This window comes from Sciurus carolinensis, chromosome 10 (assembly GCF_902686445.1).
Source record: "Sciurus carolinensis chromosome 10, mSciCar1.2, whole genome shotgun sequence".
Lineage (NCBI taxonomy): Eukaryota > Metazoa > Chordata > Mammalia > Rodentia > Sciuridae > Sciurus > Sciurus carolinensis.
Window position 1 is genome coordinate 67432311 of NC_062222.1, and position 16598 is coordinate 67448908.

Genomic DNA, 16598 nt, shown 5'->3' on the forward strand with positions numbered 1-16598 from the left:
AATGGTAGTTTAGTATTGTTTATGCCATGGAATTATAACAGAGTTCAATCTCAGCATTGCCCTTTAGTAGCATTGACTCCTTGGCTAGTTGCTTGATCTTATTTAAATGATATCTGTAAATAGAAGGAGATAATATGGGAACTGTGTTATAACAGCATTGTGAAAATTGAAAGAAGGTAGTAAGCACTTATTAATGTCAACTGTATTATCAGGGAATAAAGATGAAAACAATCCTAAAGAGCCAGAAGACCTAAATGGTCAAGGAGAACGGGGCACATGACCACTGTTTTTCTGTGTAGTACACAATGAGTTCTTACACTCGAGTGTACTTACAGATTTGGCTGGACTGCTTATTAGAAATATGGACGCCCTGAACCCACCCCAGGAGATTCTAATTCAACATCTGGAGAGACTGTCTGAGAATCTGCATCATCAATGAGCATTCTAATGGATTCTAGATTGTTGATGCACTGTCTTTAAGAAGACCTAGTGTTTTTAATGAAAGCATTTAGTTTAGGTTCCCCGAGTGCCATGTAGATAACTTGAGATGAGAAGTTTGTAAGAGAAAAATCAAATTAAACTGGGGACAAATGCTTTCCTGGCACCATAAAGTATTTTATCAAGAAGTGCAATGTTCAGATATCTAATTACTCATTGTCCTTCTTTCAACTTAGGATTTCTGAGCAGGGACGAACAATCATCTTCTCCTTTCATGAGCCTCAGAATTCCATCTTCAAGCTGTTCGACAGCCTCACCATATTGGCCTCAGGAAGGCTAATGTTCCATGGTCCAGCGCAAGAAGCTTTGGAGTACTTTGCATCAGCAGGTGTGGTTGACCTTTTCAGGCACTAGATCCTTCACTCATAAACTCCTGAAGGAGAAGAGAGGGGTTGGCGGGAGTGCTGCTTGATCTTTGCATAGACTTAACTCTAAAACATTTTTGGTCAGTTTGGTATCAGGAGTTTTCTTCATTTTTCAGTGCTTGCTTGTTGCTTAGGTTTCTTTCCTTCCCCTCTCCTATTTGAGTATGCATGTGTGTGAGTGAGAGTTTCTCATGGGCTTATGTCTGTTCTACTTCCTAGTTAATGGCAACCTTTCCCTGAGAGTTCAGTCATTAGCTGATTGGACTCACAGCAGCTGTTCAGTTGAACATTGTTGGAAAGGCCCAGGGTCATTCATTTTCTTCTTGACCATGTAATAGATAGTGATCTTGTTCTACTTTTACAAGGGCTCATGGAGATGCTACTTTATTTTCTAATAACATTAGATTGCCTTGGATGGGTGTGTGTTATTATTAGCCACTGGAATGTCTTCTGGTTCTAAGTCTGAGCTGGGTGGGCAAACATTTGTGGAATTCCAGGTTCTATTTCAGATGGAATTGTCTGATCTTTTTAATGGCTTATGCAATCTGCTTCATTTTAGAGATATTTGGAAATTATTATAGATATTTCTTCATGACCCCAAATACAGTTTTTTTTTTTAAATTTTTTTCAACTTTATTTTATTCATTTATTTGTATGTGGTGCTGAGAATCGAACCCAGTGCCTCACACATGCCAGGCAAGCACTCTACCACTGAGCCACGACCCCAGCCCCAAATACAGTTTTAAATATTCATTAGCTACCTTAATTTTTTAACTTATTCTCAGCCATTTAAAATTAAACATGTATGGGTTTGGAGAGTCTAGAGGAGATGAACTTAAGAGTCAGATTTCAGGCCAAGTTCAGATGATTGTGCCATAAGAAGTTGAGGTAAATGTTTAGGTGTGCTGTGCTGGTCATGTTCTCTCAAGAATTCAGTTCCAGGAATTTGTTGTCTGTTTTAAATTATGGAAGCATGGCATGAGAATGATAATTTGGACCTCTGAACTTAGTAGGTGGAGAAGCAATGTTGCTTTCATTGATAGTGTTGTTCTAGAATTTGCTACGTGAACTCAGAAAACACAATGAATCCACACATTTTTTTCTTGTATATAGATTTAAGAAGTACTGAAAAGCATCAGTTGATCTTAATAAAAAGGACTAATATATTCTAAAGAGTCCAAGATTAGTTACACACATACACAAGTATACACACACACACGTATGTATACATAAGGGTATACATGTGTGTTTACACACATACATAGGGTTGGAAGACAAAGCATTGTTGAAATATTGTGTGAATGAATAAGAGGAAAGTATAAATTAGTGAGGTGAGAAGAAAGCAAGAATATGGCAGAGAAAATGTTAGATTCTGTCTTCCGCAGCCTCACTTCCCTCACTCTCTGAAAGTGAGTCCTTTTTACTTTTCAAGACCATCAGGTTGTGTTCTTTGGCTGCTTTTCTTGTAGGTTACCATTGTGAGCCCCACAACAACCCTTTAGACTTCTTCCAGGACATCCTGAATGGATACTCCCCTGCTGTGGTAGTAAACAACGAGGAAGTCTGTGAAGGTATGTGAATACCTTAGATTCGCGGGTTTTCCCCTGGTTGATTAGGCTGAAGTTCAGCAATGCGGTGGCTCATTAAATCATGGCTTTCTGAATTCCTATTCATGTGGTGTTGTGCTATCAGTTAACAGATAAACTTTCTTGTCCTTAAGTGCTATGGATTTTTTTTTATAGAGTTTATCAATGACCACTTATGTGCTACTCTCAGTTGTAAAAGGAGTTTTCATTAAAAAGTAAATATGATAATTTTGGTCATAATTTTAGAAAAAGAAATTGACTCTTCTTACTTATGCACATAATAGAAAACAAGGACCAAAATTTTAAAATTAAGGCTTATAATCTGTATGGTAAGGAGTCTATTTTAAGGATTAGGGTCCACATATTTAGGAAAAAGTGTGAGTTTGCTCTAGCCAGAAGATCCAGGCAGAAGTCATGTTAATTCCCTCTGTTTTTCTGATGTGTAAAGCAATGACAACGCTAGTGATTTTTCTGTACTTAGGCTTTAAAATTTAAGTGTTATCCATGAAAAGGATCACAGAAAATGGCTTCAATTATTTTTCAACTATTAATAATGTTCTCCTCTTTTTGTACTTTTATTCCAAAGCCCATGAAACTGAACAGCTGTTAACGAGACAGTCCTCAGTGATCAAAGGATTAGCTCAGTTTTATGCTGAATCCCGCTTCTACAGAGAAACAGAAACGGAATTAGAGAGACTTTCAGGTGTTGAGAATTACAGGAGGTCGGCCTTCAAGGAGATCACCTATGGCACCACCTTCTGCCACCAGGTCACATGGATTATCTGGCGTTCGTTCAAAAACTGGCTGGGTCATCTCCAGCCCTGGATAGTTCAGGTAATCTTACAGATTCTTTTAGGTTTCCTGTGAAATATTCATGTGGGTGTAATTTGGTTCTGACGTTGTCTATCTCAAGATAATGTGTATCTTCTACCCACCCTTCCATTTATTTGTCTTCCCTGCTCCATTTGGGATATAGAAACAGTAAAGCACAATGAAGTTTTTACATATAGAAAGATTTTTTTCAGTGTTTTCTTGGAATACGTAACTCAGAATTTTTTTGAATAAGACAGTCTATAAGGGATCATCTCGGTAAGAAATTTATTTTTTTAATAAATGGAAAATAAAGGCAACATAATCCCCATTTGGGTTTTTCTAGTATCTGTCTACTTTCATTCATTGATTCAATCCGCAACTTCAATGCAAGATGTTGTGTTGTATTTGGGGGACTCTAATATGATAGTGAACAAAGTGAATAAAATAACAGTCTCTGCTCTCATGGAATTTCTTTTCTTATGTAGGCAGAGAGATGATAACTGAACAATGAAATAAAAAATATAGTTTATTAGAAGGGACTATGCAAAAAGTTTAGGCAAAATAGGGGTAGAGAGGGGGCAAGTGATAGGGAAGAGAGGGTTGGTTCACATTTGAAATAGGTGGTGGGGGAAAGCTAGTGGCTTTGAATACACCCTGAGGTGTACTTTGGTCTGTCCACTCTCTAAGGTAAGAGAATGTGTTCTCTAAGGTATGCAGAATGTGTTCCTTGTAATTGACCCTCCTCATTGAGAGATTCTAGTCTTTGGAAAGCGCTAGATACCTTGAAAAGTTTTCAGTTTATGTTCAGGTAGTAACCACACTAGCAAGGCTATTCACTGTCACATTAACTTTCTCAACTAAGGTGTGATAATGTTCTTTTCTCCTTTTGACTGGCCTTTGGTCATTGTTGATTATTACTCATTAAGGTTTTTTTTTTCTTTCTTTCTTTTTTCCTATTCTTAACTCCTATGTCACAAAAAACACTGATACTTCCAATTTTTTAGTCCATCCTTTATAAGGAAATCTATTTAGCTGGTTGTTTTGGGGTTGTTATTTTTATTACCACTCACTGAGTTTAGGTTGAGTACTGAAAGATGGCCTGTTGTAGGCTCTACTGGACGACTTCTTAACATGAGAAGCACAGTGTTTACATGTAAGTATTGTCACCTTCCAGGTGTACCTGAGAGCCTGCATTCCAATTTCAGTCATGCTGTCAGTTGTTCCAAATGTTTCTGAACTTTTCATTTGTCATTCTGTCAGAACAGGGCCACTTTTGTGTCCTATCAATCAAGGGTAACATTTTATTCTTTGAAAATAGATTTGATGGCTTTTGGAATCACATCAGGTAAGTTAGATCCATCAACCTGTTCAACAATGGGATGATATAATGAGTTGATTCTTTAGTGTGTTTTATGTGTTAGGTTTTCTGTACGGCTTCTAAAGTTAATGTCTCATCCAAGACACATGTGTGGTAGTTATGGGCAGACAGGAACAGAACATGACTACTTGGTCTACACCAGAATTGTGCCTATTTTGGGTCTAGGCTTCCTTAAGGAGCGCAGAGTCCCCATGTTGCACGTTCAGCCGACTTCCCTCATCAGCAAACCCAGTGTCTCATAAGGAATTCCAAAAATGTTCAGAGAAGTAGCCATCTCTGGAATAAGAATAGGACCTTGAAGCTCCTGAAGTTTAGCAGAACAACTCATGTTAAAGTTTGTGAACACTGTAGTGTTGTAGGAGTAGGCAAACCCTTTTCAGTAAAGGGACAGATGGTAAATATTTAGGCTTTGTAGGCCACATCTGGTCTTTGTCTCAGGTGATCAGTGCTCCCATTTTTGCATGAAAGCAGCCATAGCTTATATGTAAGCAAATGAACATGGCTGGGTTCTCATGAAACTGTATTCATGACACATAAATTATTTCACATAAATTTTATGGTACAAGATACGTCACCTTTTTTCCCCCAACTATTAAAAAAAGGGGTAAAAACCATTCTTAACTTATTGACTTTGAAAAAAAAATAGGTGTTTAGCCCCATTTAGCCCTGGGCCACAGTTTACTAACTCTTGGCATAGGGTTTTTAATCTTGTATGATTTTTATTTCTCTAAGTTTTTGGTCATAGAGTTGTTAAAATATTTATGACTTTTTTCTGATAACTCTTGTATCTGTTGATTTATAGCTGTCCTTTGGTTGGAACTAGGTATGTACATGACTCAGACTTGATCTCTAACCAGAGGCTGTATTTGGGAGATATTGGAAAGAATGGATGTTCTGAATAAGATTTATTATTCACTTAATACTTCAAAACTTTCCTGATCAAAGCAGTTTGGAAGATGTGCATATTAAACATTTAACTATGGATTAATTTTGTTAGGGACTGCACAGACTTCTCAGAATATATCATGTGAAATTCTAGTTAAACACATTTTAATAAAACCAGAATGAAATATTTAGAGAATTTCTTTTTCCAATCCTTCTGTTGAAAACTGAGGCTGGAGGCCAAATGCACAAAACCCAGTCATTTGCTCCATTGTGCAATTTTATTTTGCCTGGTGTCTTTCCTTTTCTTCTTGCAAAAAAGAATATCACAAGTGTGCTTCAAAATCATGGCATGATTATGGGATTCAGTGATTTGCTAGTATGTTAGAAAACTGCCTGAAAAGAACGAACTTTACACCTGTAGGAAACATCCTAATGATGTGTTTGTATAAGATATCAAGTGTGAATGCAGAAGAAACAAAGAATGCAGAGCTTCTGGGTAGAAAACCTGAATTTAAGTTATCCTGAGTAAAGTATGGACTGTCGTGTACCTGTGTGTGCTGCATATTGGCAGATCCATCAGTACTTATTTTGGAAACTTGATCTGTTGACATGAAGTAGAGTATAGTCTGAGGATAGTGAAGACATGCCAGCAGAGTGAATTTTCCCTTAAATTTCTGTCTTATGTTCAAGGACATCTTGTAAGTGAAACATTTAAATAACATTATTCCCAGACTGTCATCTTTACAAACCAGTCTTTTTAGATTATGATTTAGTTTTTCTATTTTGATTTGCTTCTTACCTAAAATGTTCTTCACAAATTACTTCATGTGTGGATACAATTATAATATTGAGTATGTTTTTAACTGAAGTTTTCAAGATCGATGGTAGTGTATTTTCTCTAGTCTTCCATTTCCTATATTTTTATATTTAACTTATGAATCATTATATATAGAATTCCTCCAATAAAACCTGGTAATGTGACCCATAACTTTTGTTGATTGAAACATCCCAAAGAGCATTTTTATCCTCAGAACAAAAGCGGTGTTGGTCCAGTAACCCTGGGGGTTGTCCACAGACTGAGTAGGTGAGGATGGTGAGGAATTGTCAGCTCAGATGGATATGTTGACTGTAGGCTTCACTGGCTGAGGTTGAAGGAGAGGCAGACAGAGGAGATGGTAATGGAAGCACTTGGGTGTCCCCAGAAAAAAAACTGACTGAATGCTTTGGTGACAGTGACAATGCAATTTCCCAAGCAGGCCAGGACTCATTAGGTTGAATGGGGGAAACCAACTTACAACTAGTCTTTACCATGCAAAATACCATCATCAAAATTTGTGTGTGTATGCTTTTAAATGGTTTTTATTCATTTTGAGGTGCTGGGGTCAAACCCAGTGACCCAGCACATGCTAGCATTTTGCTGCTAACCTACATACCAAGCCCTGAAATTTTCTTTATTTTTAATGAGAGTGTAAAGTCATCCTGTTTCCACTGGCACAAAAGTTGAGAGTTCCATTCACGTCTGAACTCTTACTCACTGGGATGTTAGTTTGTTCCCCAAGTGACTTTCTGTATCATTCTGCTTTAAGGTGTAGCATCTGTGGGTCCAGAGCCAGAGCTGGGGCTTGGACTGGCAGTTCCTGGTGAACACTGGGAGGAATCTGAACTTGTCAGGAGTCTGCTCTAATAACAGACACAATTTTGTATTCTCCCAGGGACTCTGGCCAAGTCATTTGGATTGTTTATCTCCATAGAGGGATCTGATTATGTAACTGTATATCATATCATAATAAATGATATGGAAAAATTTTTACGTATAATTACAACTCCATTTTCATTTTTCTTTTGGAAAAGATAATCATCGCACTGATACTGGGACTGGTGATAGGTTTCGCTTTCCTTAGACTGAAAAATGGTTGTACTGAAATCCAGAATAGGTAAGTAAATTTAAATACTGTTATTTTGTTCAAGTTTATAAGAAGCCAGTATGAATGGGAATTCATAATAAATATGGGATAAATGTCATTGTTTTATTGGGGGTTGAATGAGCACATTGCAAACTGAATGGAAGAGTTAATTTTCTTTTTCTCAACAAAAAGCAGTATTGAGGGTATGGTGTTTTACTGCCTTTTTTTTTTTTTTTTTTCCTTTAAGAATGATAAAGGAGCCTAGGGTAGGTGGGTAGGATTTGGGTCTTCCCATTACATGGATAGCACTTAGGTTAGTGCATTGATTGTTACCTATAGAAGTGCTCATAATATGGCCTTAAAAATCCATTTCTCAGTGAACTTTTTAAAGGCTATGTCCAGACATAAGTGCTCAGCAAAATGTCACGTATTTCAAAAACTGTACTATAATATACAGTCACAACAGTACCACTATGGAGACAGAAGTGGGAAGAGACCTCATGCAGTCACATGTTCCTGTCTATTTTAACCTGTATTTTTTTAAAAATATTTAATTTGTATCATTACAAATATAAAAGAAGTTCTGTGAGTAGAAATCTTCCCTAAAATGATACTGAATTAAACATAGTGCTTTGGTTCTTCTTCTTTCCTGCAGAGCCTGGTCACTCTATGTGCTGACTGTCTTCCAGTGTGTCACTAGTGTTTTAACCAGGGAGATCTTCTTGATGGAGAGGAATCTTTTTATGTGAGTAGGTTTCTACTCTGGGAGGTAGCATCCGCGTCTGCTGGTCAAACTGGTGACATTCAGAATTGAGCCAAGGATGTAAATTGGGAGATTACTAGTATTGTTTTATTTCTTAGTTTGTTTAATTGACAAGTATAAATTGTATATACATATAAAGTGCAACATGAGCTTTTGAAGACTGTATATGGATTGCTAATATTAATTGAGAAGAAACACTCAGGAATCGAGTGGAAAATCAAGAGGATTGTGGGGCCAGCTACTGAGGGAAAACGGAGTTCCGGGGTTAGAAATGGTCAGTGAATCCCAGCATTACAGAGAAAATAAGCAATAACAAGGCTGCAATTATTTTTCTGTTCTTAGCAAATAACAGGTCATGATGAAACTTAGGGGAAAAGTTTAAGAAGCTTGGTAGAGATGAAATGGTGGAATGATCTGCAAATTAGAGGTGGGAAGTAAAAGTGACAAAGAATTTAATGAAGTGTAGCCCTTGGTGGATGGAGGAATAGAAATGACCAGAGGGCCTTCTTACAGTAAAGAGGTGGCTGCTTTTGTCTCTTCTGTTTTCAAAGATGGAAGAGATTTTCCCATACTTACATGCCAAGGGCAGGAATCATTAGAGGATTGTGGGGACACTGGTGTAAAGGTTTGGAATTAGAGGAAGAAGAAAGATGAGGATTTGGTGGCTGGTGGGGTCGCACATTTGAGATGTGATCATTGACAGAAGCTGACTTTTTTCTTTCATAACATGAGAGTAGCAGAAGTAAAAGGAGTTTATGGTTGTGTAGCTATACTGAGGCCTGCGAAAATATCAATGTCACCTTCTTCACATTCAGAAGTGGGGAGAAGAAAAGCCCCTGTTACCACTGGGCTTAGCCCTGGACTGCTGCTCTTTAGGCAGAGCCAGACTCAGAGGAGAAGCAGAGTCTCTGGGGAGAGCGAGGAGATGCAGACTGTGTCCCTGGAGGGGTGATGTGGACCAGAGTGGGTAGTGACAGGAGGGGTGCTGTCATGAGAGGGTCACAGCAAGACTGAGGAGATGCAGACTCTGTGTTTCTCCCCCGGGGAGGTTGCATCCAATGTGCAGAAGGATGAGGTGGGTCAGCCTGGAGCCTGTGGGCAGCTGCAGGCTCAGACGTGGTGGCAGCAGGAGTCTGCGCAGCAGCATCTCTTCTGGGCTGGGGCTTCTTGGACTCATCTGGATGTGTGATTTGTGTTTTTTTCTGTAGACACGAGTGCATCAGTGGATACTACAGAGTGTCGTCTTACTTCTTTGGAAAACTGTTCTTTGATTTACTGCTCAGGAGGTTTTTTCCAAGTTTTGTATTTACTTTGGTGCTCTACTTTATGTTAGGTAAGTAACAAGACAAAGAGGATGTGTCTTTAGTCTTAGATATGAGGTGGTGTTGTTTTCTAATTTCTCTTTGTAAGCATGTTCATGGTTTTCCAAACTACAGACCAAGCCAAAAGTACTGAAGCAGTGTATCCTCCACAGTATAACTGCTAAATGTGGGCATCATTCAGACTTTTCCTAACAGCTTGTGGGAGGGTGTGTGTGGGAGGGAGGGTGTACTGAGGATTGAACCTAGTATATAAGCATGCAAGGCAAGTGCTGGACCACTCCATTTTATTTTTATTTTAATAGGAGACATTTTAATCTTGATGAGTTGTCCAGGTTAGCCTTGAACTTGTGAGCCTGCGGCCTCAGTCTCCCAAGCAGCCGTGTTTTCAGGCACGCACCCCTGTGACCAGTCCAACTAACTTTAAAACTGTTTTTAAAACTATATTTTATTGAGAAATGCTGTGTGTGTTACACAGGTATCGAGGGAATTTATAAAACTATTTAAGACTATGCTAGAGGAACTGGAATATTTATTGCCTGCCTACCTTCATTTCTTCTCTGTATCTCCACATATATGTCTATATGGAGATAAAATATAGATAGGTAGGTAATATCTCTAGTATCTATAGAGATATATTGAGAGGGATAAATAATCAATATATATGTACATTCTCTCCCTGTCTCCTTCTATGATGAGAGAAAGATGGTGACTTTTAAAGTTGATTGATTTAATAGAAGTATTATTTGGTGGGATATAGAAAGATGTATTTGTGCATTTTGCTCAGGTTTTCTCCCAGTTTCATTTCATGAATATTTCCATCTCTCTCTCTCTCTCTCTCTCTCTCTCTCTCTCTCTCTCACACACACACACACACACACACACACACACAAACCAGAAATAACTATATTCGACCACACACCAGATTAAAAACCACTGATAGAGCTTTAATCTTCTATTTTACAATTAAGAGTTGTGTAATAAAGAATGTGTCACAAAATCTAGATCCCCCCAGATACCTGTTTGGTGTTCTTGAAACTGTTTCAAAATTTTCAGACTCTAAGACCCAGAGCATTAGCTCAGAATTGTTTATAAAGTAGTTTATGTTACTTAACCTAATCCATTCTCTGTCGCAGAGCCATGTGAACATTTGTGTAGGGAAGTCTTAGATTATGGAGAAACTATCCATTTCTCAAGATATTAAATCTACTTATAAATCCCCACTTCAGTTTCTTCACTAATGCAATTGCAGCAACAATGAACAATGTGGAGATATCTGGATACATGAATATGCTGTTGGGTTTCCTTCAACAGTAGAATTTCATCCTCTTGTGCCTGTATCTCTCCATCTCAGCAATTCAGATATTGTTCAATATTACATGTGAAGGAGAGTGGGTGTTACATGCAAAGGTCCTTCGTCAGTAAATGTATGAAAGAAAACTGTGATAACTTTGTGCAGTTACGAGGAGGGGAAATGAAATTGTGAACCCCTGTTGTCTTTTTTCATTTTGATGTTAGTTGATTGGAAAATTACAGTGTTCTTTGCATGTTGAACAGTCCGAAATGCAAGGTAACCTAGACAACCACACTGACCCCTTCTTTTCTTTCTGAGGGTTGAAATGGGGGATAACATCTTTCCTCATCATAATGATTATTGCTTTGATGGTGGCTTATTCCACCACTGCCATGATCCTGGCTGTAGGAACGCGTGAGAATGCAGCATCTGGAAGAACACTTTTGGTGACCATCTACTTTGTGTTTACGCTGGTGAGTGTGAACTTTGCTTCTGTGAGAGGGAATTTTTCTCCTTGTTTCTTCATACACATTCACCTTGATAAACTGGAACTTCATAATCCAGAGGAACTATCTTTAGCTCATTTCCTCATAAAAAAGACAGGTTATCTGCCTGCCTTGATACTAGTATTAGGAAACTGCTAGCTGTTTGTCCACAGCAGAGATGGTTTGGTTGGATTCACTGGTCTCCACGGTCAGAGTGAAGCACCATGACTGCAGCATCGGGAGTCTAACTTGAGATTTGAAAATAGTGGAAAATTCTCAAACCTATATATTATGCTCTGGTTTCCCCCCAGTTTCATTCCATGAATATTTCCACATACCTCTCTCTCTCTCACACCCATGAAACACTAGTAATATCTATTTTTAACAACACACCAGAGTAGGAACCACTGGTAGAGCTTAAATCATAGGTTACTTACTTCTGACTTCCTTATGATCTCTTATATCAATATTTTTCTGCTCATATTTTATTTTCAGTGGTTTCTTAGTTCCAATCTTACATGCCCTAAAGTTTACACTCACAGTGATGAATCAACAGATGAATGGAACTACTCACCACTATGGAGTGCCTAGCATATTAATACGTCCTTTCTTTTACAGTAGGAGCAGATGTCTTTCAATGACACATAGTTAGCATAAGCTCTTGCCAAAGTTTAATTCTTCCATTTCTGAATTTGGCAACTACCAATGTATACCATTGAGAAAGTGATGTCTTGTTTATATTTCCTGTACTGTCTTTCAGTACATCAAGTATTCTTCAATAAATTAAGATGTTTTATTTGATTTATTTGGTGCTCTGACTGATTAACATGTAAACATTTCTTTGTGGAAGTTAGAAGCTGACCATAAAACCACATTTTACTTAGAGACGCTATATCCTACACTAAGCACATGGAGTGTTCAAGACTGAATAACATGTAGGCACAGCACAACACTCTCATTGTTTTGCATATCCCAAGGCGCCTTGCACCAGTTAGGCCAAGTGTTATATGACCCTCATAAGTGACTCTTTTTCATCTTCAGCATTCCCTCTTGTCATCTCCATTGTGATAATGCTTTCTGTTAGCTTGAGATGAATGTATTGACCATATTTTCTATTGTACTTCACTGCATTATCCTCTTTACTAATTTTAGGCTTTGGGTTACCTTAAGCCTGCATTCTGAATCCCAAATTACTCCAAAAGTCATGGATATACTGTACAGACCCTTGTAAATAACAAATCATATTATATCGTATGGGAGTAGAGAGGGATATTCGATGCTCCAGATCATCTGGCATATGTTCCTAGATTGTCAGGTTTATTAGGGGGAAAAGAGAGTGGTGGTATAATTTGAAGAATCAGTGTAGTCAGCCCTTCATGTTTATGGGTTCAGCATTCAAAGTTTTAGTCTACCACGGATTGAAACTATACAGAACAAAAATTGTGTCTGGATTGAATATGTACAGTTATTCTTTTCTTATCTAAGCTGTGCTGTGTAAACCACAGAGCACTTACATTGTGTTAGGCATCATAAGACATGGAAATGATTTAAAATATGCAGGATGTGTGAATTTACAGCAGAAAGAAGGTCCGTGGGTTACATATAAAACTATGCCACTTTTTAAATAAGGAACTTAAGCATCTGCAAATTTTGGTAACTGTGGGTGAGATGGGGTGGGTCCTGGAATCAATCCCTCAGATACCCAGAGAGCTGTATTTCTTATCTTCTTCCATTGTGTGCATTTATAAAGAAAGCTGATTGCATGGTCCTGATAATTTAGAATCCTCCAAATAAGTGGAATATGTTATATAGATTATAGGTATATTTCACAAAATCTTTGAAATAATTGGGAAGTACAATATAGTTTATATTATCCTTTCTTTAATATCATAAACTGCCTTAGTTATGCAGAGGTATAGACATGCAAAGGACAAAGATTATTATTTATAGTAAATGGAAAGAGTTTCAAGAAAGAGTAGATCCTAGCAGTAATGTCTAGAAGGTTGTGGAGTTTTTGCAAAGGACTTGTCCAGAGTTCCTCATGAGAACACTGATCCAGTGCTGATACTTGGTTTTGTTTTCCATAGGTTTTCTTGGGTATGTCATTGAATTTTGGAACCATGACATCTCAGCTCTCATGGCTTCAGTACTTCAGTATTCCTCGTTATGGCTATATGGTAAGTTGTCTTCGTGTGTCATTCAGAGTGGGTTTCCAAGCAGGGAACAATCAAAATCAAGCCTGATCCTCTCATTTCCCGGCCATGAGCTATAAAGGTCTCCCATTCAGGAACTGACTTTCAGGAGCAATGCATGAGCATTTTCTGTTTGACTTGGTAAGTACAAGGTCAGGGATTCATCTGGGGTTTTCCTCAGTTGTGTCATTGTTTGAGGGAGATGAAGGGTGGGAAGAAATCTCTCAGTAAAGGGGAAAGATTAATGAAAAACATATTCAGTTAAATAAGGGAATAAATGAAGTGTATGAGACTGGAACATATAGCTTATACTAAAAGGGAAATTAGAAAAGAAACAAAGACCGTGTAATACTCAGAGCGATACTGGCTTTAGCAAGTTAATTGGCTCCAAAGAAAGCTGCATCTTAACATAGTACAATCGAATTTCTAACTACCACAATTATAATTGGTTTTGATCAAAACAAACAAGAAAAGATCATTACCATAAATCAACAATATTCATTAAGCACCAATGTATTATTTGGATTATATTGTGGGGTTACAATGTTGAGAAAGAAGAACGTACCTGTGGGGCAATAATAGCCAGAAGTCTCCCTTCTTGGCCAATTTAAAACATCACAGCATTAGGCCTCTTGATTACCTGGGAAAATACTTTGGTTGATTGGCTGTGACAAAGATTGTGAGTGTAAACTTGGTGTATTTTTAGAAATCACAATAAAGATTAATCTGGAGGGTGTTACTGAGATCCTTCTTTGGCACTTTTCTCTTCCGCAGTGCTAGGGACTTAACCCAGGCCCTTGAGCATGCTCAGCACGTGCTCTACACTTTGGTCTATCTCCAGCCCTTTTATTGATTTTGAGATAGGGTCTGGCTAAGTTAAGTTGCCCAGACTGACCTTGAACTGGCAATTCTCCTACCTCAGAGTTTGAAATTTGAAATTGTTTGCCTTGTCCTGTTCCCCTTGAATCATAGGCTTTGCAGCATAATGAATTTTTGGAACAAAACTTCTGTTCAGGACTCAATACAACAGTAGGCAACTGCCGTCCCAGCTCTGTGATGTAAGTTTGTTATCAACGTCATAATGGGTTTGCTTACTTTCTATTGTGGTATGAAGTAGAAAATCCCCCTGGGTTTAGAAAAATTCTGAGTCCTTCTATGGTCAACAAGAGTTTCTGAACCTGTTGCCTCACTCTTCCAAGTAAGCCATTGTGCACTAATAATGCATGGGAACATGCTGTGCTTTTCATGTGTATATTTTACTTCAGTCAAAATTGTATTTAATGTGGGGAATTCTCTGTCTTGAGATTTTGAAAGATTGATGTTTTGATTATAGTTTTGAATTAACAAAAGAGAAGAGAATGCCAGTATGTGAAGTCTCTTACAGATTTTTCACATAGTATTGAAATAATTCTTAGAAATAACAAATTTATTTTTAATTACTGACAGGAAAAAAACTGTGAAAAGGGGTTTTCTTTATCCTGCTTTGATCTGGGTGTGACATCTTTGTAACACTAAGTCAGTGGCACATTGCTGGTCAGGATGAAGTATATGGGAAAAGAAGGACCAGAGAAGCATCCACCACAGGCTTCACACTTAAATCAGGCTCATCTTCACAAGGGGAAGGAAGAAGCTTCTCTTACAGCAAAGAGAGGTCATGCATGGTTTTGAAACTTCTAAATTTGAAGACATGCACAACAAAGGCAGCAGGCAATAATTGTGGCTGCATCAGGGTTTATTTTTGTTTTTGTTTTTTTGTAACAGCCTCTTTTCTAACCTGTAGCAAGAATATTACATCCTGCTTTGCTCCATCTGCTACTTAGTTTGACTCTCCTTCCTGGTCCTGTTGGTATCTTTCTGTAGCTCAGTATCTGCAGTGCTCATTGCAGTCTTGGTGCGAGAGTCCCCAGAATATAACTCTGGCTGGAAGCCCTTGCTCCTCTTGGTCCTAGTTTTAGAATTCATAGCCTGTGTTTTTAGGATGGCTGTCTTGTGGGTGAGCAGAACTACAGGGAGCTTTGATGGTCTTAGCAAGGGCCATAGGTGTCATCCATTAAAGCTGAGGGTTCCCTATCAGGAGTAAGTGAAAAGTGACCTGATCAATATTTCCTTTGAAGAGAGCAGCATTACACATTTTGCAATGAGTTCATCTGTGGAGGCCAGAAACTTGATACATAGTGTGACTCCACATGTGGCCAAGGTTGTTAACCTTAATTCTCCTCTTTTAAATGTGTATAATATCTATACCCCTTTAGATTGTTTTAGGGGTTTAAGTGTTTAGCTGCAAATTGCTTGGCATAGTATCTAACAAAATTATAACTATTTAATGATTGTTCATTATTAGATATGAAGGGATTACAGTTGGTTAAATGTAGGCTTCTTGGGAAAAGAAACAGTAAATATATTGAGTAAAATTTGACAGATACTAGGAATGAAATTATATCTTTATTTGTATTGAATTTCAGATGTACTGGTGAAGAATTCTTGATAATCCAGGGAATCGATCTCTCACCTTGGAGCTTATGGAAGAACCTCCTGAGTTTGGCTTTTATGATGATTATCTGCCTCACAATTACCTACCTAAAGTTGTTATTTCTTAATAAACATTCTTAAATTCCTCTTTACTATGAATTACCCTGACATTAAAAAAGAGCACCTTGATTTATTTTAAATATTCAGTAAAGATTTTATATTACTTTCTTTTCAGTTGCCATCGACAATTATTTTATTAGAAGAATTTCACAGAAATCACCACAAACCATATTATACATGAAAGAACCCAAGCAAAATACTTGTGATATTATGCATTGTATAATTGTTTCTTGTGATATTATGCATTGTATAATTGTTTGTCTCATCAGACAGGAGTGAAGAAATCTAATTTCTTGACCTAAAAAAGGAAAATTGAATTCTAGAAACTCTTGATGAGTTGCCAGTATCTCTGATACCAGTTTTTTCCTCTTTTAAATAAATAGGTTGTTATATCACTCCAGTTTTAAAAGTCCATAAATCTGTAATTTGCTATGGATTAATAACATATCAAAATCTGGAAAGATTTTCAAGATGGCCGATTAGAGGATGGCTGGGTTCCCAGTTGCTCATTGACTTAGATACAAGCA

The 16598-nt window shown here is 37.7% G+C and overlaps 1 protein-coding gene across 4 annotated transcripts in view; it reads left to right on the top strand.

Moving 5' to 3' along the window:
* LOC124995003 (broad substrate specificity ATP-binding cassette transporter ABCG2-like) overlaps positions 1–16179 on the top strand; it is a 50024-nt gene extending 33845 nt beyond the window's left edge. For 2 of the 4 annotated variants that reach the window (XM_047567386.1, XM_047567388.1), the window contains 10 exons: positions 675–826; positions 2333–2434; positions 3036–3283; positions 7377–7459; positions 8085–8174; positions 9401–9525; positions 11124–11278; positions 13378–13467; positions 14455–14540; positions 15945–16179. In XM_047567386.1, the coding sequence (XP_047423342.1) occupies positions 675–826; positions 2333–2434; positions 3036–3283; positions 7377–7459; positions 8085–8174; positions 9401–9525; positions 11124–11278; positions 13378–13467; positions 14455–14540; positions 15945–16092 (1279 nt within the window). In that variant the 3' untranslated portion in view covers positions 16093–16179. Of the gene's footprint in view, positions 1–674; positions 827–2332; positions 2435–3035; positions 3284–7376; positions 7460–8084; positions 8175–9400; positions 9526–10409; positions 11279–13377; positions 13468–14454; positions 14541–15944 lie in introns of those variants that run through there. The other 2 variants (XM_047567387.1, XM_047567389.1) reach the window with 2 other exon arrangements.
* Positions 16180–16598: the final 419 nt, after the last annotated feature.